Source organism: Bufo bufo, chromosome 4 (genome assembly GCF_905171765.1).
Source record: "Bufo bufo chromosome 4, aBufBuf1.1, whole genome shotgun sequence".
Taxonomy (NCBI): Eukaryota; Metazoa; Chordata; class Amphibia; order Anura; family Bufonidae; genus Bufo; species Bufo bufo.
Genome location: NC_053392.1, coordinates 163,508,133 through 163,530,894, shown reverse-complemented (window position 1 = coordinate 163,530,894; position 22,762 = coordinate 163,508,133). Strand labels below are relative to the sequence as shown.

Here is a 22,762-nt window from a genome sequence, read left to right as displayed (position 1 = left end):
GACGTTAGAAGGCTTAGAAGTTTAGAAGCAAATCTTGAAATTTTTCAGAAAATTTCCAAAACCCACTGTAACGGATCTCCTGGCACCCCGACTGGGTACCTCCATTAATGGATGCTCCTAGTGCTTCCCGAGGGCTCCAAGCACTCCACTTGACACCATAAGCACTGCAGACTCCACGAACCGCCGCAGCTTGGTTGGGGTTTTGCCGTCTCCCCGCCACCCTGGACCTACGACAAGGCTCCAGGCTCTAGTGGGTGAACCTCTATTTCTTCAGAGCGATGTAAGAAACAAGCTCTTAAAAGAGCTCAGGGATTATAGCCATGGGAGTATACAGCATATAGCTTTTCCCAGTGTAGATGCAGCCTTTTCCCCACACACATGAGACGAGGCTCTATGTTGAGGGTAAAACAGGAACTCTTTAATGGGGCTACATGTTAGCCTTTTATGCAGGTCTTTCAGCAAGGGACACTCCCCCTGGGGACCTTGTGGAAGACTGAGACAGTTTAAACATTAGCCAATCACATGCATTTACAGTATTGAAACACTCTCAGCCATTGTACACCCCCCTCTGCCTGTGATACATTTAACAAAAACAATGGGCTCTGCCTGTGATACAATTAACGAACACAATGGGCTCTGCCTGTGATACAATTAACAAACACAATGGGTTTTGCCTGTGATACAATTACCAAACACAATAGGCTTAGGCTACTTTCACACTTGCGGCAGAGAGATCCGGCAAGTGTCTAGTGTCTCCATATTCTGAAAGCCATAGTTTTTTTACATTTTGGGCGACTGTCTTACGTATGTCGGGGCTAATTTTTTCAGTATGAGATGACGGTTTGATTGGTACTATTTTAGGGTATAGCAGCTATGCCAATAAATACTGACACACTCTAGCGCAGTGAAATCAGAGGCCAGACGAAGCGCGAGTTAGCACGAAAAGGCCGTCGCTGCTCTTGTGTCCGTGAAGCTTGCATGTTATGCTCCTGCCATTATGCCTTTTTAAAGTGAAGAATAAAGGACTGTTTTTATTCAGCAGTTGTGAGTGCCGCCCCTTTCTTCATATTTTCATCCTCGTTGCTCTATTCATTGAGACTTTTTGATCGCTTGGTATTACACTTTTTGTGATGTAAGGTGACAAAAAATTGCTTTTTTGACAATTTAAAAAAAATATATTTTTTCAGTGTCCACCTGAGGGGTTAGGTCATGTGATATTTTAATACAGCAGGTTCTTATGGACGCGGAAATACCTAATATGTATACTTTTTTTAAATTTATTTATTTTACACAATAACACCTTTTTCTAAACAAAAAAATCATGTTTTAGTGTCTCCATATTCTGAAAGCCATAGTTTTTTTATTTTTTGGGCGACTGTCTTAGATAGGATATCATTTTTTGCGGGATGAGATGACGGTTTGGCACTATTTTGGGGTGTTTATGACTTTTTGATCGCTTGCTATTACACTTTTTGTGATGTAAGGTTACAAAAAATGGCTTTTGACACCGTTTATATATATATTTTTTTTTTTTACGGTGTAATATTTTTATAGAGAAGGTTGTTACGGATGCATCAATACCTAATATGTCAACTTTTTTTATTTTTTTTACATTTAACACAATAATACGCCTTTTTGATCGCTTGGTGTTGCACTTTTAGTGATGTAAGGCGACAAAAAAATTGCTTTTTTAGCACAGTTTTTATTTTATTTCTTTGACGGTGTTCACCTGAGGGGTTAGGTCATGTGATATTTTTATAGAGCTGGTCGATACAGACGCAGCGATACCTAATATGTCTACTTTTCTTTTTTCCCTATTTTGTACAATTTTTTTTTACTTTATTTTGGGAAAAGGATTCTTTTTTTTTTGTTTTTTACTTGAAACGTTAAATTTTTTGTAAAACCTTATTTTTTTAAAACTTTTTTTAAACTTTATTATTTGTCCCACTCTGGGACTTCAACATTACAGGGTTTGATCCCTGTTTCAATGCAGAACAATACATCTGTATTGTGCTGTATTGAACTGTTAGTGTCTTACACTGTAAGATGCTAACAGTTAGGCCTCCGTACATGCCGAGCCCCAAGCCTTGAAATGGCTTGGGGCTGCCATGGCAACCATCGAGTCCCCACAACAGCAGCGCGGGTGCCCGATGGATGAGGTGAGGGAGAGCAAACCTCCCATATGCCGCGGTCAGAGCTGACTGCGGCATATGAGGGGTTAATGCACCGGCATCTGCGTTATCACTGATGCTGGTGGATGCAGCAGGGATTTTGCTGTCAGTAACAGCCTGATCTCTGCCGCTGATTGCGGCACCGCACGCGGGGGGAGGAAGGACAGCAGGACGAGAATGCTCATCCTCGGGCACTAAGTACCGGCCCTTTAGGACGAGCATTCTCGTCCTGGGTCCTTAACGTGTTAATACTGATGACCTATCCTTTGGATAAGTCATTAGTACATGATCTGTGGGGGTCCAACACTGCGGCCTTCTGTCAACTTTCTCTAGGCCAGTGACGACACGTTCATCGGTCACGTGGCCTAGATGCAGCTCAGCCCCATAGAAGTGAATGAGGCTGAGCATGATACCAAGCACAGCCGCTATATAATGTACGGTGCTGTGCTTGGTAAGGAGGGAGAAGGCAGCGGTGTTCACAGGCCCGCCGGTGCCTTCTCAAACAGCTGATTGGCGGAGGTTTCAAACTCCTACCCATTAGATACCGATGACCTATGCTGAGGATAGGTCATCAGTAATAAAATAAGAACTTATAAGACCAGAGGTTTTCTAAAATAACTAGATATTGAATCTTCTGTTTTAATCTAGTACCTTTCAGAAACGGATGACTCTATAAGAAGTAACAGGAACTTGGAGCGGAACAATCTGTTTTCCTTAGACCCTGATCTCTGCGTAAGTAACTGTGCACCCAAGGTCCAATCATCTCATCACCAGTTTTAATTTGACATATATTTTAATTTTCTATCTGTTCTGCTAGGCTGTAATTATCTACTCTTGTAGAGAGGCCTTAAAGGGGTTATCCAATACTATAAAAATGTCCCCCATAATACGGGCCCCTCACAGTGAATATACTTACCCCGCTCCCCGCGCCGCTCCTGGTCCCTGCACTGCCGCTGCTGCTTCTCCCTGTCTGCAGATGAAAACATCCGGTGTCGGGGGAAGCAGCCAATGGGAGACGGGGACGAGCCTCCCTAGCGTCACCTGCAATGCTAGGGAGGCTCGTCCCCGCCTGATATTCGCTGCTCCCCCCGATACCGGTTGTTTTCATCCGTGCACGGTGAGAAGCAGCGGTGCGGGTACCAGGAGCGGTGTGGGGAGCGGTGAGCCAGGTAAGTATATTCATTGTGAGGGACCCAGCATATGGGGGACATTTTTATAGTATTGGATAAGCCCTTTAACAGTGACACGTGTCTAGAGGCGCTGAAGCCATTGTCTTCCTAGCTAATCTCTTTGTGTTATTATTTTTAGATAACTAAACTGCAGAATTCAGCATCCGACTCTGTGATCAAACCATTCGAGGAAAAAACAGCTAAGAGGATTATAATATCTTGTAAATCTCTAAGTCTGAATCTTCAAGCCTGCATCAAAGAGAATGAGAGTGAACCAGTAACCAACGTATGTGAAAGGATTCTTCTATTATAGTAGAAAAACAATATACCATTTCATATATATATATATATACAGTACAGACCAAAAGTTTGGACACACCTTCTCATTCAAAGAGTTTTCTTTATTTTCATGACTATGAAGGCATCAAAACTATGAATTAACACATGTGGAATTATTTACTTAACAAACAAGTGTGAAACAACTGAAAATATGTCATATTCTAGGTTCTTCAAAGTAGCCACCTTTTGCTTTGATTACTGCTTTGCACACTCTTGGCATTCTCTTGATGAGCTTCAAGAGGTAGTCCCCTGAAATGGTCTTCCAACAGTCTTGAAGGAGTTCCCAGAGATGCTTAGCACTTGTTTGCCCTTTTGCCTTCACTCTGCGGTCCAGCTCACCCCAAACCATATCGATTGGGTTCAGGTCCGGTGACTGTGGAGGCCAGGTCATCTGGCGCAGCACCCCATCACTCTGCTTCATGGTCAAATAGCCCTTACTTTCAAAGTTTTCCCAATTTTTCGGCTAACTGACTAACCTTCATTTCTTAAAGTAATGATGGCCACTCGTTTTTCTTTACTTAGCTGCTTTTTTCTTTCCATAATACAAATTCTAACAGACTATTCAGTAGGACTATCAGCTGTGTATCCACCTGACTTCTCCTCAACGCCATTGATGGTCCCAACCCCATTTATAAGGCAAGAAATCCCACTTATTAAACTTGACAGGGCACACCTGTGAAGTGAAAACCATTTCAGGGGACTACCTCTTGAAGCTCATCAAGAGAATGCCAAGAGTGTGCTAAGCAGTAATCAAAGCAAAAGGTGGCTACTTTGAAGAACCTAGAATATGACATATTTTCAGTTGTTTCACACTTGTTTGTTATGTATATAATTCCACATGTGTTAATTCATAGTTTTGATGCCTTCAGTGTGAATCTACAATTTTCATAGTCATGAAAATAAAGAAAACTCTTTGAATGAGAAAGTGTGTCCAAACTTTTGGTCTGTACTGTATATATATATATATATACTAGCTGAAGGACCCGGCTTCGCTCGGGTATATTTAATCTATTTCATTTAATGTTTGTGTGTGTCGTTAAAAGATATCGACAGTATCCACTATAACAGGGACATCTACGGTACCCCACCCCTTTAACAGTGACCTCCACAGCAGCCTGCCCCCTTAACAGTAACATCCACATTGCCCTCCCCTTTAACAGTGACCTCCACAGCGGCTGCCCCTTTATTAGTGACCTCCACTCGTTAACAGTGATTTCCACAATAACCCGCCCCCTGTACAGTGACCTGTACAGAGCTTTGTTCCCTTAAAATGTGACCTCCACAACACCCTGTCACCTTAACAATGACCTCTCCAGCACCCCGCCCCTTAACACTGACCTCCATAGTGGACCGTCCCCTTAACTGTGACCTCCACAGTTCCCTGTCCCCTTAACGGAGACCTCCACAGTGCCCGCCTGTGACGAATACCGCACCTCACGTCAAGCTCACGAGATACGGTATAGTCCTTATGATTCGCCGGTTCCATGATGTCTGAGGGGTATGATAGATCTTGGCAAGGTCTGAGACCCCCTACAGAGAGGTTTTCCTGTAGGATTTGCTGGCCTCCGTGCAGTCTGGTTGAGGTGTGAATTTGTAGGCATGTGGCCTCCTTGAAGCCAGAACCCCTGTGGAGTTCACTGCCTCTGCTATCTGACAGCAGATGGCTGGAATGAGATCATGGCTGACATTAAACAATAATTCTACATTCCTCACACCGCCCTTTTAACAGTGACCTCCACAGCATCCCTCCCGCTTATCAGTGACCTCCACAGCATCCCTCCCGCTTATCAGTGACCTCCACAGCATCCTGCCCACAGCAGCCTGCCCCTAGGGTGGCCAGAGGTCCGGTTTTAGGCTGGACAGTCCAGCTTTCAGACTCCCTGTCCTCCTTCCGGCCCAGGGCCTGGACAGACACAGGGATGTTCTTTTGAACAGCTCACTCTCAGACAGCAGCACAGTGCTGTCTGAGTGTGAGCTGCAGGAAAAGTCACCCACCCCCCACTTCTGCAGCTGACAGAAGTTGATTTTTACCTTCATTTGTTCAATCCCCGTTGGCTGCGGAGTGGTAGGAGGCGTGGCTTAGCGGGACCTTGGGGCGGGGTTTTTAAGTCCGTCTTTTGAGGGTGGCCTGAATGGCCACCCTACCTGCCCCCTGAACTGTGACCTCCACAGCGCTCCGCTCCCTTAACAGTGTCATCCACAGTGCCCTGCCCCTTTAAAGCTGATCTACAGGAAAATCTCAGGAACGATACGTGCTAGAGAGCTGAGATAAAACCTTCCCGGACACCTGATGTACCTGTGTGCCAAATTTCGTGATTGTAAATGCGACGGTGCGGATTCCTTTAGCAAACATACATACCGGTACATACACACACACACAAACACTCAGCTTTATATATTAGATTAAACTGCTATAACTAAAATCAGTATCTCCTCTAAATTGTGTATTGTTAAAAAAGTTATAGGGGTTGCCCAGTTATTAAAGAAAACCTGTTATCTTCACTCTAAGGGCAGCAAAGTGTAGTGACAGACCCTCTGATTTTCAGCGGTCTGTCACTTCTGTGATGGCAGTGGGTACTTTTATAGTACTGACACACCGAACCCCATAGAGCGCACTAGCACTGCAAAGGAGATGAGTCCAATGAGGCCCCTGTACCTGCCCTCCCCTGCCTCCGGACGATGACGTAAAGGTTTATTTCCCATTGTGTATGGGAAAGGAACCTGTCGCTCATCGTCTGGAAGTGGGGGAAGGCCGGGACAGAGATCCTCATCAAACTCATCTCCCTTACAGCACAGGTGCACTAAAAGTACTGACTGCTAGCCCAGAAGTGACAGACTGCTGAAATTAGAGGGTCTGTCATTACACCATGCTGCTCCCAGTAAGGACAGCATAGTGCAGGTGACAAATTCCCTTTAAAGATTGTGTGCAGTAGATGGAGGTATTATTAATTGATGTATTACTAATTGAATGTCTGGAGTTGATTTGTAAGCCATCCTCGCATGCAGTCACATAACCATGCTCCTGGCATTTATCTTCTGTTTGTGTGGCGTCCTGTACACTGAACATTGTCTCCCTTATACCCCTCCATGTAGTATAGGAGGTCACACATCACATAAATCTGATCTCCATCACTCTCTGGCTCCCCCTCTTTCCATGTCTCTGGAGGGGATAGTGTTTTAAATACTATACAACAGTTTGTGTCAGTTGAGATGTGTCTTTGTAGATCTGTGTTGTCTGTGAAGAAAGCAAGCAACTGCAGCACTGCCTTGCACCTTGTCATAGAGGAGCATGCAAGCAGCTATAAATAGAGGTAATGTCTGTGAGAGTCCTTACTTTGGTAATACGAACCCACAGCAAGCACTGGCAGCATAGAAACCACTGAGTTGCACAGTGCTGGACAAGATAATCAAAACAGAATTATTACTTCTGTTCTATGGTGGCATCATCAGATGAGCATTCAGACACATACTGTACATAGGTAATTTTAAGCATATTTGGCTATTTTAAAGCTAGAAAAACTTAAGTGCTACCTTTTTAGGGTATATTGACATTCAGCAGATTTGTCTCTTTCTGCAGCTGAAAATCAGTGCCATACATGTAAATGTAGTTGTTTCTGCAGGATGTATAAGGATCTCTCCAAGTCTTATTTAGATGATTGCTACAGTTGTAGGAATTTCTTCTATAAAACTGCTATGTATTAGTTTACCCCCAATGCGGTCAACAAGCCCAGAAACCACTCTGACGGTCTGCAGAGTGTGGAATTTTTAACTATAACATTTCCAGAACTCACCACTTAGTGGAAACTGTGACTAAAATGCCTTCAGATCAGTATATTCATATTCCTACACAGGTTAACCACTGAAAAGTGTTGTAAGGCTCTGTCTACATATACTTTTGGTCAAGAAATATCTGTAATGTCCCTGTATACTGTACTTACATTGGACAAATATATGCCAAATCAGGAAATAGAAAAGAAAAAAACTTTATACAACTGCCACCACTACCAAAAAGAAAAATCCCATCTATGTCTAATGGAGTGAAGTGCATACTGAACAGCACGTTATCATGACTTTTTTTTTACTCTGTAGCAGTACAGTTATAGCTATAGAAAATTTTATAGCAGTCCAACAACCTGGCACAGTTGACGGAACATATTTTCTTTCGTTGGAACAAATCATTTTTGTATCAGAACATGATCATAAATACTTTTATTAAAACCTATGGGGTCATTAATCAAACGGGTGTAAAATAGAACTGGCTTAGTTGCCCATAGCAACCAATCAGATTTCACCCTTTTTTTTTTTTTGACAACTCCTTTGGAAAATGAAAGTTGGAATCTGATTGGTTGCTATGGGCAACTAAAACAGTTCTACTTTACACCAGATTGATAAATGTCCCAAAAGGTGGGAAGACAATGTAATAGAGCAGCACGAAATGCCAGCAGAATGCTTGGATGTATAGGGAGAGGTATAAGCAGTAGAAAGAGTGAAGTGCTTATGCCGCTGTACAGAACACTGGTGAGACCTCACTTGGAGTATTGTGCGCAGTACTGGAGGCCATATCTCCAGAAGGATATAGATACTCTAGAGAGAGTTCAGAGAAGAGCTACTAAACTAGTACATGGATTGCAGGATAAAACTTACCAGGAAAGGTTAAAGGACCTTAATATGTATAGCTTGGAAGAAAGAAGAGACAGAGGGGATATGATAGAAACTTTTAAATACATAAAGGGAATCAACTCGGTAAAGGAAGAGAGCATATTTAAAAGAAGAAAAACTACCACAAGAGGACACAGTTTTAAATTAGAGGGGCAAAGGTTTAAAAGTAATATAAGGAAGTATTACTTTACTGAGAGAGTAGTGGATGCATGGAATAGCCTTCCTGCAGAAGTGGTAGCTGCAAATACAGTGAAGGGGTTTAAGCATGCATGGGATAGGCATAAGGCCATCCTTCATATAAGATAAGGGCCGGGGGCTATCCATAGTATTCAGTATATTGGGCAGACTAGATGGGCCAAATGGTTCTTATCTGCCGACACATTCTATGTTTCTATGTTTCTATGTTTCTATGGTAGTTGTTTGGTTACTGATTGCCATCAAAAACATAGAACAGGTGTAAACCTATCTATTGTACCTTATCTCTGTGTAGGCTCCACTTACAGTTTTTGGGTCACAGTGACTGATAAAAAATCATTGACTAAACAACGTCCAAATTGTTGAAGTGTCAACTAGGCCACAACTTTAGTGGTGACCCTTAAAAGTAATTGATATCGCACTAGAATCTATAATTAGTAGAATTCTAGGTGTATATCCAATAGAAAAGTAAATATAGGGTTGTACATTTTATTTATTTGCATCAAGATGAATAAATATGGATAGAGAAAAAGTTGGCTGTGAAAGGAAATTCAAAAATGTCTTGTTAGGACCAATGTTGTGAGAAACATCTACATTATGTCAAGGCCAAGCCCTTATTATAGTATCAAAGCCCTTGTTATTCTAGTCACTAGACCTGCCATCCATAAGCTAGTTAATACTTTTCCTTCTGACTCCAGGATAAACATGTGTGCTTAGCTCGGTAAAGCATGTATGTTTTCTAAGTACCAGAGAGGAATAAGCTACTATCAGACACCTCTGGCAGTGACTAATCTAACATGAAAACAAAGGATCGGGCATGTTTCAACATTACATGTTAGGGGATATTTGGGAGACCCCCATGCACATTGGATAGTCAGCCAATCTCATCAAAGTCTACTAACTAATGTGTATGGGCACCACAAGTAGTCTGAACTAGATGGATTTCTTCACCGCACTACAGGAAGTCATAGATTTGTAAATATGCTTTAGACAAATTGTGGCCCTTCAAACAGGTTCTTGCTCTCTGATTCTGTGTATATTTGATATCTCTTTTTGCGTCCTGTTAATTACTTTGCTATTTGCCCATGTCCACAGATTGAACCCTTCTTTATAAGTGTAGCGCTCTATGACATCAAAGAAGGGAGGAAGATATCAGCAGATTTCCATGTAGACCTGAACCACGACATTGTGAGACAAATGATTTGCCCTTCCACAGGACCTGTGGAAAATGGTACGTCACCATCTGTCAGTCCTACCAAAGTGCTGGAAGAGCCCAAAGTCTGTGGCTTCTCGGAAAAATGGATGCAGTATCCCCGGCAGGTAAAGGAATACATTGCAGATCATTTACGAATGAACACGTCCTCCCATAACTTAAATATCCATCAGTGAACATATGATACAAGTAGCTCCCTCTTCTGTATGGGAAAATTGTATGGGTTCCAAGAATGTTCTCCACCGATTGCCTTTAATGTCATATTTATATTTCAGTAAATAGGAACCCTGTGGATACATATAAAGCCTGAGGCTACAGCCACACATTCAGATTTCCTGATACAGTTTTGGAAGACAAAACCAGGAGTGAAGAAAAAAGAGAAGTTTTATACTGTCTCTCCATTTATGATCCACTCCTGATTTTGACTTTCAAAACTGCATCAGGAAACCTGAGCACATGGCCGTGCCCTTATCGGGCCCTATTGGAGTCAATATTGTTTTACTTCTATGGGTTGCTAACTTTTGAAAACACTTTTTATATGTCATAGAACCATATCAAAGTTTTGAACGTCGGGGTCTGAGTGCTGAGACCCCCACAAATCCCTAGAATGAGGGAGGGAAGTGCACACATAGCATGAAATCAAGATGGGCCCATAGATGTCTATGGAACCCATCTCATGCAGTGAGGAAAAAGAGCACAATACGTACATGCTTCTCTCTCTAATTTCTGTGACATATCAAAAGTTTTTTGAAAAGTTTGTGACTTTTTAAAACCCTCACATCTTCTGTGTAGCAACAGGAGAAGGTGGCTGTGCTGCAGCTTTTTGCAGTTGTACAGGTAAACCAGTGCTGTAGTCCCATCATTTTCAGGATCAGAGATAGTCCCAGAGGTTGGAGTCTCTCTGATCTGAAGGCGATGGCATATCCTAGCAAAACGAGCCCTTTTAATTAGAAATCTCCTTTTTGTTTTTGTATTTACAGCTCCTATAAAAGTGTATATGGTTTGCTGTAGCGGATAACACACTTTTACCCTGTGTAGCCTTCAATCCGTCCTCTAATAATAAGAATGAAAATGATTGCCCAGCTTTTTGGACTTTTTTACCTGTCGACCTCAGCCTGCTGTAAATGTTGAAAAAAAAAAATCACACTCATTTATTCCATTCTGACTCCCTTGGTTTCTACCTCCCTTCAGTGGTCTTCTTGATTGACAGGGCCAGGCAGTGTAAAAGTCCAGAGGGCGCAGTAATTGCAAAGAGAGCTGAGCCTCTAGGTGTAATGGCAACACCCCCATTGCTCCTAGATGCTCATTTGCATATATTTAAACATCATGTTTCTGAGCATTGTGGACACATCTGAGCATGGTACCAACACAGATGCCTTCAGCTGCCAAGTGCACATGTAACAGGTCAGACAGTGTCATGGGTACAAATCTGCTCTTTTCAATTTGTTCTCTATTCAGACAGATAAAAAACAATATGGGGGAGATTTATCAAAACTAGCCCATAGCAACCAATCAGATTCCACCTTTCATTTTCTAAAGGAGCTCTGAAAAATTAAAGGTGGAAGCTGATTGGTAGCTATGGTTAACTAAAACAATTTTTTTGAGTAGAGATGTGAATAGACTTTAATATGTCTCATGCAAGTCACTTTGAAATCCAATTTCTCAATCTGGTAATTGTCGATGGTTCTGCAATGTCACAACATCCTTATAGTCTCTCGGATAACGCCTCTATATTTCCACTTCACAGGCCATCTTCTCTGTGGCCAACCCACATAATGAGGTGGTTTTAGTTGCAAGAATTGAAAAAGTTCTTATGGGAAATATTGCCAGCAATGCCGAACCGTATGTAAAGAATTCTGATTCTAGCAAGGTACAGTATACGCAGTGTTAATATGGTATATACAGCTACTGTATAGTGTCCTTTGTACATATTGTGTCTCACTGTGGGTGGATAGGCTGCTGTCATCCAGCCTAGCACAAGTAATCATTCCAGGACAATAGCTGGTACGCTGAGTAAAGCAGAATATGTTGTCTTGGGGCATCCTCCACTCTTGTAGAAGGAATGGCTGTGACTTCTTTGAGAAATATTTTATACCAGCTGCCCATGAGCAGAAATGCATTAGCCAGTCGTGGAGTGAAGGCTTTTCAGTTTTTTTCCCATCTATAAAACTCCTTAAGCTATGTTTGACCCAGTAATATATTTTTTTTACATCTCATCTCTTTTGACATCAGCTAGTCAAAATGACGTTTTTAGGCAAATGCACGTGGCCGATAATACACGATTGCTTTGTACACTAATGTGTGGTATGTTTCTTCAGACAGCACAAAAACTGCTGAAGTCAGTCAAGCAGTTTTGTGGCAGGTTGGGGAAATATCGGATGCCGTTCGCATGGACAGTCAGGTAATTAACGTTAATAACGGGCATTGTGGGGCACATGTATTAATAATTCTTCGTGGACAATACTTTACAAAGGGAAAGTTGTTCATTCTCACCAGATGTAACAAATGGGGCACATTACACAATACTTGGCACAGTATTTGGCGCCCTTATTTTTTAAATGTGACAGATCAAGATAAAAAATGGTGCACATTTCATAAATATGATGCCCATTACCATATGACACCACTTTACTAATGCACAAAAATGCCATATAATGGGCCCCTATGTTTGTAGTTCATACAGCTGGTAGCGATGCTATCCTTCTGAAGTGGTACCTTATTCTTCTTGTACCGTTCCTCCGATTAAGGCTACTTTCCCACTAGTGTTTTTGCTGGATGCGGCAGGGTTCAGCAAAGACGCTTCCGTTACTGATAATACAACCATCTGCATCCGTTATGAACGGATCCTGTTGTATTATCTTTAACATACCCAAGACAGATCTGTCATGAACTCAATTGAAATTCAATGGGGGACGGATCCGTTTTCTATTGTGTCAGAGAAAACGGATCCATCCCCATTGACTTGCATTGTAGGTCATCACGGATCCGTCTTGCTCCGCATCCCAGGACGGAAAGTAAACCGCAGCATTTTGGAGCATTCCGTTCTGTTCAGTTACATTTTGTCCCCATTGACAATGAATGGGGACAAAATGGAAGCATTTTTTTTCTTTCGGTACTGAGACCCTATGACGGATCTCAATACCAGAAAATATTAACGCTAGTAGCCTAAAGATCAGACCATGATCAGGGAAGTACAAGTGCTGCTGCTGTCCAGTGGCAGACTTCACCAATATGCAAACCAGGCAAATGCTTAGGGCCCCAGAGATCCGAGGGCCCCTTCTGGCCACAATCGGTTGGCTGAAAAACAAATGACTAAAGCAGCAGGCATGCTTCCTGTGTAGGCAGTTTAGCTGCACAGTGGCCCTCTAGGAAAGAGGGTTCCCTTTCCGGCTGTTGTAGAACTGTAGCAGAAATACCCAGTCTGCACTGCTAAGCGGCAGGGGCCCCAAACAGAAATCTGCTTGGGGCCCCAAAAATGCCAAATCCGCCACTGCTGCTGTCAGGCACCCCACACATGAGTCTAAGAAAGGGGCCCACACCCACCTGCATAGAACCCAGTTTCATTTGTGTGAAGCAATGACTTCTCATTCTCCCCGTTCATCCCCACCATAATCATTATGACATATAAGCATAATATCAGCCTATCCAAATCATCCTCTCCTTTGTGCCCACTAATTTCACAAAATGAAGAATAGTATAAGTAAGATGGGTAATAGGAAATCCGGAAGGGAGAGAACTCATTGGTGGCCCTTTCAAGTAATGCACTTTCTAGTAACCCTAATTTTCTTTCTTAAAGTATAGATTCAGTTTGAACTTAGATCTCGTTTTTAAAGCTTTTTTACTTTAGATCTTTGAATGTCTTGATAATGTAGCAATGACTGAAAGGAAGTTACTTTTCAGCAAAGATTTATCAAAACTGGTGTAAAGTAGAACTGCCTTAGTTGCCCATAGCAAAATGAAAGGTGGTCTCTGATTGGTTGCTATGGGCAAGTAAGCCAGTACTTCTTTACACCAGTTTTAATAAATCTCCCCATATGTTATTAACACCAAGGAGTACAATGAAAAGTGGTCCTGTAGTCCCAGACAGTGGCTTGCCAGGGGGGGGGGGGGGGGAGGGGGCACAGAGGTCTTTATTACTATGGAGGCGGCACAGAGGACTTTATTACTATAGAGGTGGCACAGAGGACTTTATTACTATAGAGGTGGCACAGAGGTTTTTATCACTATGGAGGGGGCACAGAGGACTTTATTACTATGGAGGTGGCACAGAGGTCTTTATTACTATAGAGGTGGCACAGAGGTTTTTATCACTATGGAGGGGGCACAGAGGACTTTATTACTATGGAGGTGGCACAGAGGTCTTTATTACTATAGAGGTGGCACAGAGGTTTTTATCACTATGGAGGGGGCACAGAGGACTTTATTACTATGGAGGTGGCACAGAGGTCTTTATTACTATGGAGGGGGCACAGAGGAGTTTATTACTATGGAAGGGGCACAGAGCCAGAGGGCATTGCTACAATGAAGGGGGCACAGAGGGCATTATTACTGTGAAGGGGGCACAATGTGCATTATTACTATGAAGGGGGCACAGTGGGCATGATACCTATAAAGGGGACACAATGGGGATTATTACTATGAAGGGGGCACAGTGGGGATTATTACTATGAAGGGGGCACAGTGGGCATGATTAATATAAAGGGGGCACAATGGGGTTTATTACTATGAAGGGGGCACAATGGGGATTATTACTATGAAGGGGGCACAATGGGGATTATTACTATGAAGGGGGCACAATGGGGATTATTACTGTAAAGGGGGCACAATGGGGATTATTACTATGGAGGCGGCACAGAGGTCTTTATTACTATGGAGGGGGCACAGGACCTTTATTACTATGGAGGGGGCACAGAGGACTTTATTACTATGGAGGGGGCACGGAGGACTTTATTTCTATGGAGGGGGCACAGAGCCAGAGGACATTGCTACAATGAAGGGGGCACAGAGGGCATTATTACGGTGAAGGGGGCACATCGGGCATTGTTACTGTGAAGGGGGCACATAGGGATTATTACTGTGTAGGGGGCACAATGGGGATTATCACTGTGGAGGGGGCACAATGGGGATTATTACTGTGAAGGGGGCACAATAGGGATTATTACTGTGAAGGGGGCACAAAGAGGGCATTACAACTGTGAAAGGGGCACAGAGAGGGCATAATTACTGTGAGGGGGCACAATGTGGGCATAACTACTGTGAGGGGGCACACATTTGTACAAAACTACTGTGAAGTTTGTACAATGGGGCAATACTACTGTGAGGGGTACATTTTTTTTTTTAAATATTGGGGGGGGGGGGGGGGGGGGTGTTGCCAGAGAAAGGACCCGCCCCGGGTGCCAAACTGTCTAGGCACCCCACTAGTCCCAGACGCCCCTCTTTGAAATAGTGATGCTACGTGAGGTCAGGAACCGCATAATTTATTAAGAAACTTCTTAATTCTTTTTAAAAATTGACAGAACTATTCACTAACAAGTAGCTCCTGTATCACTTTACATTAGTGTATTTTCAAATGGCATAAACCATAGTGAAATTTTTTTTTTAATATCTGTTGTTGCAGGCCGGTATTCAAAGACAACTGTGGAAACATAGACCGGGAATCCAGGTTCTCCCCTCTCTTCAGGCAGGAGGGCAACAAGATCTCCACTGAAGACCTGATTAAGCTGGTGTCTGATTACAGAAGGTTGGATAACATACATAGTACACACCATACACTACTTACCTAGCACAACTATCTAATACAGAATGCATGAATGGCACACAACGCGAGTAGCATCGGCACGGTACGTGATGTATCGCACCACGAATGCTCATCCTTCTAGTAATGGTCACTGTCAGCCTGTCAGGAGCGTTTAGTGTTTAGGCAAGTTATTATACCTTTAGATAGGTTATGGCATTGTACACAAAGTATACAGTAAACATTTTTTTTTTTTAAATCTTCATTTTTTATCATCAAAAACTGGGATCTACACTAAGCAAGGCCTGCAGTATATGCTGTGCATACGTCATGTTCTGTAAGATGTAAGCAATTACCTGAGCTTCCTGATTGTGATGGGAAAAAAAAATATCACAATTCAAAAATGACAAATATATAATGGAGCTTATACATTTAAATTAACCCTCTACTTTCTAAGTAAATGCTACAAAATGAGCAAGTGTTAGGGGGCATTCACACAACCATATTTATTCTGCGGATCCGCAAAATACGGATGACGTTCGTGTTGCATCTATTATTCTTGTGGAACAATTGACTTCAATGGGTCTAAGAACCGCATTTTGCAGCCAAGAATAGGACATGTTTTATCTTTTGCAAAACTGACATACAGATGCAGAAAGCACACAGACGACATCCATGTGCTTTCCACTTGGATGCAAAATGCAGTTCACGGACTCACTGAAGTCAAGGGGTCTGCAAAAAAAATGGAGGCAGCAGCTCACGGACGTCATGCTTATTTTGTTGATCTGTGTTTTGTGGAGCGAAGAATACATACAGTTGTCTAATGACTCTTAGGGCTCGTTCACGCACCGTGTGAAGCCCGTGCTGTGGACCGCAAATTGCAGTCCGCAATGCATGGGCACCGACCGTGGCCCAGCCGCATGGGGATCTTGGACCCATTCACTTGAATGGGTCCGCGATCCCTCCGTTCCGCAAAAAAGATAGAGCATGTTCTATCTTTCTGCGGGGCGGAGGCACGGAACGGAACTCCAGGAAGCACTCTGTAGTGTTCCGTTCCGCATCTCTGGATTTGCAGACCTATTGAAGTGAATGGGTCCGAATCTGTGATACGGAATGCACACGGAACGGTACCCGTGTATTCCGAATACGCAAATGTGGTCCTCAATATGGCAACGGGCAGTACACGTTGGTGTGAACGAGCCCTTATACTGTACCTGATCTCTCTCTTCTCCATGGAAAGCCAGTCGGATAACTAGTGAAACATCTTCGGGGAAAAATAAAAGTACAAGTCTAATTGCTCTGACATTACTGCTGACACGCTGAGGATGTTCCATTAAATCGGAAGTTGAGCCTCCTGGATATGTTCACCATTATACCTTCCATGCTTATAGGGCAGTACAGGACAGAGTGTCCCATGAAACATGGCATGCCTTTTTGTTGGATCCGTCATGCATCAGCAAAAACGCTTCCGTCATAATAATACAAGCGTCTGCATCCGTTATGAATGGATCCGGTTGTATTATCTCTAAAATAGTCAAGACGGATCAGTTCAGTTTTGTCCCCATTGACAATGAATGGGGACAAAACGAAAGCGTTTACCTCGGCTATTGAGACTCTATGACAGATCTCAATAGCAGAAAGGGAAAGCACAGGTGTGAAGGTAGTCTTATCAGTGAGATTGATGGGCAGGAAATATCTGCACCCCAAACAGCCCCAAGTCTGACCCCAGCATTCTCAGCAGTGATAGTTTTATTCACTTAGATGAGTATATTAGATAGCATTTATATATAAGAGACAGCAACTTTCATGGGAGTATCTGCATGTAACTGTTAGATCTTCTGTATGTACAAGGGTGGGGGAACCTTTCGTTACCACCAGACAAACCATCCGGCTAATCCAAAATGTATGATAAGATCTCAGCATTGCAGGCTCCAGATCTTGATAAGGACTCATGCACACAAACGCATTTTTTTTCCGTTTCCATTCCTCATTCAGGTCCTTATGAGGAACCATTCATTTCCGTGGGTCTGCAAAAAAAAAAAAGATTCTGTCTGTGTGCATACCGTATACATACAGTATGTCTACGTGTCCGTTCTGCAAAAAAATAGAACATGTCCTATTCTTGTCCGTTTGTTGGACAAGGACAGGCATTATTGCAATGGATCTGCAAAACCACAAGATACATACGGTTGTGTGCATGAGCCCTTAAAGTGTTTTTTTTTCCCTGGGAGACGTCGCAATCTTTTTTGTGGTGGATGTACCTGCTGTAATAAACGGTTTGGAGCAAGATTTGGAGCCTGCAAAGCTGTGATCTGTTCATGCATGTTACCTAAATCAGTATATACTGCTATATACAGTAGAATCACACAGTACATAGGACATAGGACTGGGTATTGAGTCGATAAGCTTTATTTGCATGTTACATCATGCTATGTCTATTTTCTTTATAAACAGGGCAGAGAAGATCGGCAAAATACAAATCATTCCTGGAAACCTGGATATATCAATAGATGCTGTACCGATGGATCAGCCAAGTAGGACATACTTCTCTTATTTCTAAGATCTGGTAAACTGGCCTGCAAGAAACCTTGCAATTCCAAGCTGTTTGGTACATTATAAGACAAATACCGCACCAAGAAGGAGTTGTTGGAATCAAATGAAGCGTTATATGTGTGAATATAATGATGATATATGTAAATGATTACAATATTAGAGCGAAAGGACGAGTTTATTGGGGAAAACTGTACAATTGAAAGGAGGCTCTAATACCCTGTTGGCTGCCTCTAGCCTGGATACAAGATGAGGCATGGAGGCATGCAGATTCTGTATGATATCCTGTGGCACGTTTGCCCACAGATGGTGCAGTTGGGATTGTAGATCCTGCACACTCTATGCCATAGATGGCGTCCCATCTGGCCCTCGAGTACTTGATTGGCTATAAATCTCACAACTGGGCAGGCCAAGGGAGTGTTGCAATCTGGTGAGACATTCCTGGGAAACCTTTGCTGTGTGTGGGCAAGTGTTAAGCCTCATTCACACATCAGTGTTTGGTCAGTGATTTCCATCAGTGATTGTGAGCCAAAACAGGATTGGAGCCTCCACAGACATCAGGTATAAAGGGAAAGATCTGCTCCTGTTTTGATTTTAGAGCCACACCTGGTTTTGACTCAGAATCACTGATGGGAATCACTGACCAAAACACTGACGTGTGAAGAGACATGTGCCATGCATGTGGCCGCAGGATGTCCTGCACATATCGCTGAGCTGGTATCGTCCCACATGCAAGCGGTGTCAGCTGTCATATGTTATGGCTCCACAGACCATCACACCATCAGTTGGACCAGTGTGTCTCACCACAACAGAGGCAGGATTGAAGCGCCCACCATGAGGCCTCCATACTTGAACTCGACTGTCGTCGGATCCCAAACAGAATCTGGATTTGTCACTAAAGACGATACAGTTCCAGTCCGTAGCAATCCAGATTCCTCGTTCACACAACCAATGCAAATGAAGGTGACAATGGCAGGACATGTAACCCCTTCACGCATTATGACGTACCTGTACGTCTTAATGTGTGAAGGGATATATGGAGCGGGCCTCTTCAGCGGGCCTACTCCATAAGCGGCGGGTGCCGGCTGTATCATGCAGCAGGCACCCGCCCACACTGACAGAGAGCGGCGATCGCGCCGCCCCATCATTTAAACCCTCAGGAGCCGCAATCAAGGCTCCCTCTGCCTGTGCCGCAATCAAGGCTCATATTGCGGCTCCCTCTGCCTTCTGGTTGTAGCCCTGCAGTGAAATCGCAGTGTAGGAAGAACATCTACTGATTAGTACCTTGTTTCTTTTTGCTCTGTACACTGGTAGGTCATCAGATAGTATCAGCCCACTATATATTGTCCTCTACACTGTTAACTGTTGTGTGAACGTTCATGTCACAGGATGTAAAAATGAAGTGTCACCTTCACAATGCCCATTTCTGTGATTTCTGTTGTGCAGACTGCCTTACCTCATCTCTAATACCACTAAAGCCATTTGGTGAAATAGAGAAATATCCTCCCACTGTAGAAGTAGAAGAATTTGTGCAGGCGTCAACCAAATACTGTCAGCCCTTCAGGACTTACAAGAACCAAATGTATATTTACCCCAAACACCTTAAGTATGACAGCCAAAAATGCTTTAACAAGGTAAGTTCACATGGCCTGAAGGAAGTCTAGTAGTGCTTTCACTTATCACTTGTTCTTCCTGTTATTTGAGCTATCTTTACAGCTTATATATTGATATAATTTATTTAAAGTGTTAATACATTGCCTCATGTAGCTTGTATATGTTGCACAGCTTATACTACAGTCCAGAGCAGAATTTAGAACTCCTCTGACTTCAGAGCTGAAATCTCCCACCAGTCTTTGCTAGTTCAATGCTTGCACATCTTGCTAGAAAAATTGACATTGTAGGTAGTCTTTATATCGGGCATTAGACAAGTATTTAGCAGGGACGGATCCGGAACTTAAAGTGGCCCGCCATGGAAAAAAAACTAAAAGTGGCCACTTTAGTTGCAAGTGGGTCCAAATTGACAGAAGACTAGACAAAACAAGTAGGCAGGTCCTGCAATACCATAGTGTACCACCCCAACCACAGTATTCAACTGTACCACAGTCATGAGGACGGTAGCACCATTTAATTCAGGAGGGCACCTGTGGCCGTTGAGCATCAGATCAGCCATGAAGGGGGTTTGAGTGGTCCCCTGGCCATCGGCCCACCGGGAAATTTCCCTGTAGGGTCTATGGCCAATCCGTCCCTGGATTATAGGGAGAACTGGTCTTATATGATAGAGGCCAGAATCCACCTTAAAAGAGGTGCTACCTCATGAAGCAATGAGAGACACCCCAATGGACCTTTGAAGAGCTGAGCAGCGTTGCCACTCCAGAGATGCAGAGAGAGGAGCACAAGGGGAGAGTGCTCACTCTTAAGATATGAGCACCGTGGCTGCTCCAACGACAGCAGGAAGGAGGTTCCAGGACTGTAAGGAGGAAGTACTGGCCCCTACATTAATGAGTTGTGACATGGCTAGCACATCACCTGCTTTGAAGAGAATAAAGCCCAATATAAGTACTGGTCAAACACTGGGCTTCAATAGCATTAAGCATGCAGCACGTTCCTCTGCTAGAGGTGCAGAGAGGACAACAGCAGGGCATAGGGCATGCTCCAGGCATTAAGGAGCAGGCTGCCACAGAAGGGTGCAGAAGTAGAAGGGTTTTCATCCTTAATGTGTAGCAGAGTGAGAAAGTACAGATCAAAGTACACCGGGCCTGAACCAACATTCCCAGTTAGAGATCTGGAGTAGTGGTCACGGTGCAGTGACCAAAAAAGGCTGCTTATTTAAGTGAAGGTCCACAAAACATGAGAGCAGAGAGGGGTCCCCTTCCTGCACACTTCTGGCGGCAGTTGGCTATACCAGAGCAGTCTGTGTCATGGAGCGTCGGCAGGAGAAGGTGTCTCCCTCACAGCCCAGTCTGATTCAAACATGCCGTATCCGAGGGATGTATACAAAAGGAAGTAAAATTATAAATAAAAAATAAATTATCTCAAAAAACTATAAAAATACTTGTGTGAATCTAGCTTTGTACACAAACCTAGTTCTACATGGAGACAAACAAAGAGTTACTCAGTTTGTAGGAGTTCTTGACTACTCCATTTATTGCTGAAGCCAAAAATTGTATTGTTCTTGTAAGAAAGAAAATAAACTAGTCATGGGATTCGCGTTCAGTTTTCCAGTGACTGCAAATATATTTTGTTTTTTCGACATCTGATTCAAATTGTGGTTTGAATGTCTTATCTTACTGTTTTTGTAGGCACGAAACATAATGGTCTGTATTGAATTTAAGAGTTCTGATGAAGAGGGAAGCCAACCATTAAAGGTGACCGGTCATATTAGCAGCTGTACACAGTATAGTACTGTATGTACCGTATAGTACAAACTTGCATAACTGGGTACTGTACTCCATTCTTCTGTATGCATTCATTACTAGGGCTCTTTCTGCTACTATCTGTGTTATCAACAGTTGTAATCATTTTACTGTATGACTAGCGCCCTGTGGTCAGCATCTGAAATCTCTCTCACTTGAAGAGAACCTGTCACCATAAATATGCAGTGAAAACTGCAGGCCACATGTTATAGAGAAGGAGGAGTTGAGGAGGTTGATATATATTTTTATGGGAAAATATAGAACTAATTTAAGTAGAACTAATTTAATTTATTCATTTAAATCTCTATGCTTATGCTTAGGAGTCATGTGGGCGGTCCTATCAGTGATTGACAGCCTTCACAGTATGCTTAGTCATGCAGAGTCAGCTGTAGCACCGCCCACATGACTCATAAGCAGAAAAGTTACATTTTATTTCATTTGGTTAAGTTAGAAATGCCCTGATCTTCATTGTGTCACACTTCTACGTCTTGCTGTTCTCTTCTCGAATGACAATCTCTTATTTCTTGCCAGTGCATCTATGGAAAGCCCGGGGGCTCTCTGTTCACAGCATCAGCATACACCACAATCCTTCATCATTCTCAGAATCCAGACTTCTACGATGAGGTCAGTGTATGATACTACTGTGCGCCTGACTTGCATGAGAGATGTTTCGGTAGATGGAGCCTAAGGTCACACACACACAGCGATCTTCAGCCAGTGTTTTTCAGAAGTTTTTGTAAACCAAAGCCAGCAATGGAACCAGAGAACGAAACTATAACAGAGAGATTTCGGCCTACAAATACTAATGCAAAATACTGACCAGCATACTGCTGTGTGAATGTGGCCTAACCCACAGGTTGATTTCATACAGCCCAGTTATATAGCAATGTCCAGCTTCAATATACAAGGAAAACCATATATATTACAAGGGAAAAGATGGTGCAGATCCTTCTGATATCATGTAAATTTGTTGTAATGAAGCGACAAGACATTTTGTCACTGAATCCATTTTCATTAATGTGTTCCAATATTTAAAGGGCTTGGTCACTTTCTGGCTACTGTTGACCAGTGTGTATGTAAGGTGACTATATGGCACTTACTAATATAGCCTTTGTTGATATTCTGTGTGTTTGCTATATTTTATAAACCATGTCCCCTTGATGTGCTGTTCATAAGAGGAGATTGAGTGGTTTGCCTGATCACAGGACCCTCCGTCAGTGCCATTTTATGGACTGGACAGCCAACAAGGGGCAGACATTTATATATATATATATATATAGCATAAAAAATGGTGCAAAATATCAACACAACTAGACTTT

General features: G+C 42.9%; 1 protein-coding gene across 5 annotated transcripts in view; it reads left to right on the top strand.

The window, feature by feature from the left end:
- Positions 1-22,762, top strand: part of DOCK10 (dedicator of cytokinesis 10) — a 374,360-nt gene that overhangs the window by 220,684 nt on the left and 130,914 nt on the right. For all 5 annotated transcript variants that reach the window (XM_040428071.1, XM_040428073.1, XM_040428072.1 and 2 more), the window contains exons 10-19: positions 2,820-2,903; positions 3,480-3,626; positions 9,629-9,853; positions 11,494-11,616; positions 12,065-12,147; positions 15,364-15,486; positions 17,935-18,014; positions 19,477-19,664; positions 21,330-21,395; positions 21,975-22,067. In XM_040428071.1, coding sequence (XP_040284005.1) covers positions 2,820-2,903; positions 3,480-3,626; positions 9,629-9,853; positions 11,494-11,616; positions 12,065-12,147; positions 15,364-15,486; positions 17,935-18,014; positions 19,477-19,664; positions 21,330-21,395; positions 21,975-22,067 — 1,212 coding nt within the window. The remainder of the gene's footprint in view (positions 1-2,819; positions 2,904-3,479; positions 3,627-9,628; positions 9,854-11,493; positions 11,617-12,064; positions 12,148-15,363; positions 15,487-17,934; positions 18,015-19,476; positions 19,665-21,329; positions 21,396-21,974; positions 22,068-22,762) is intronic.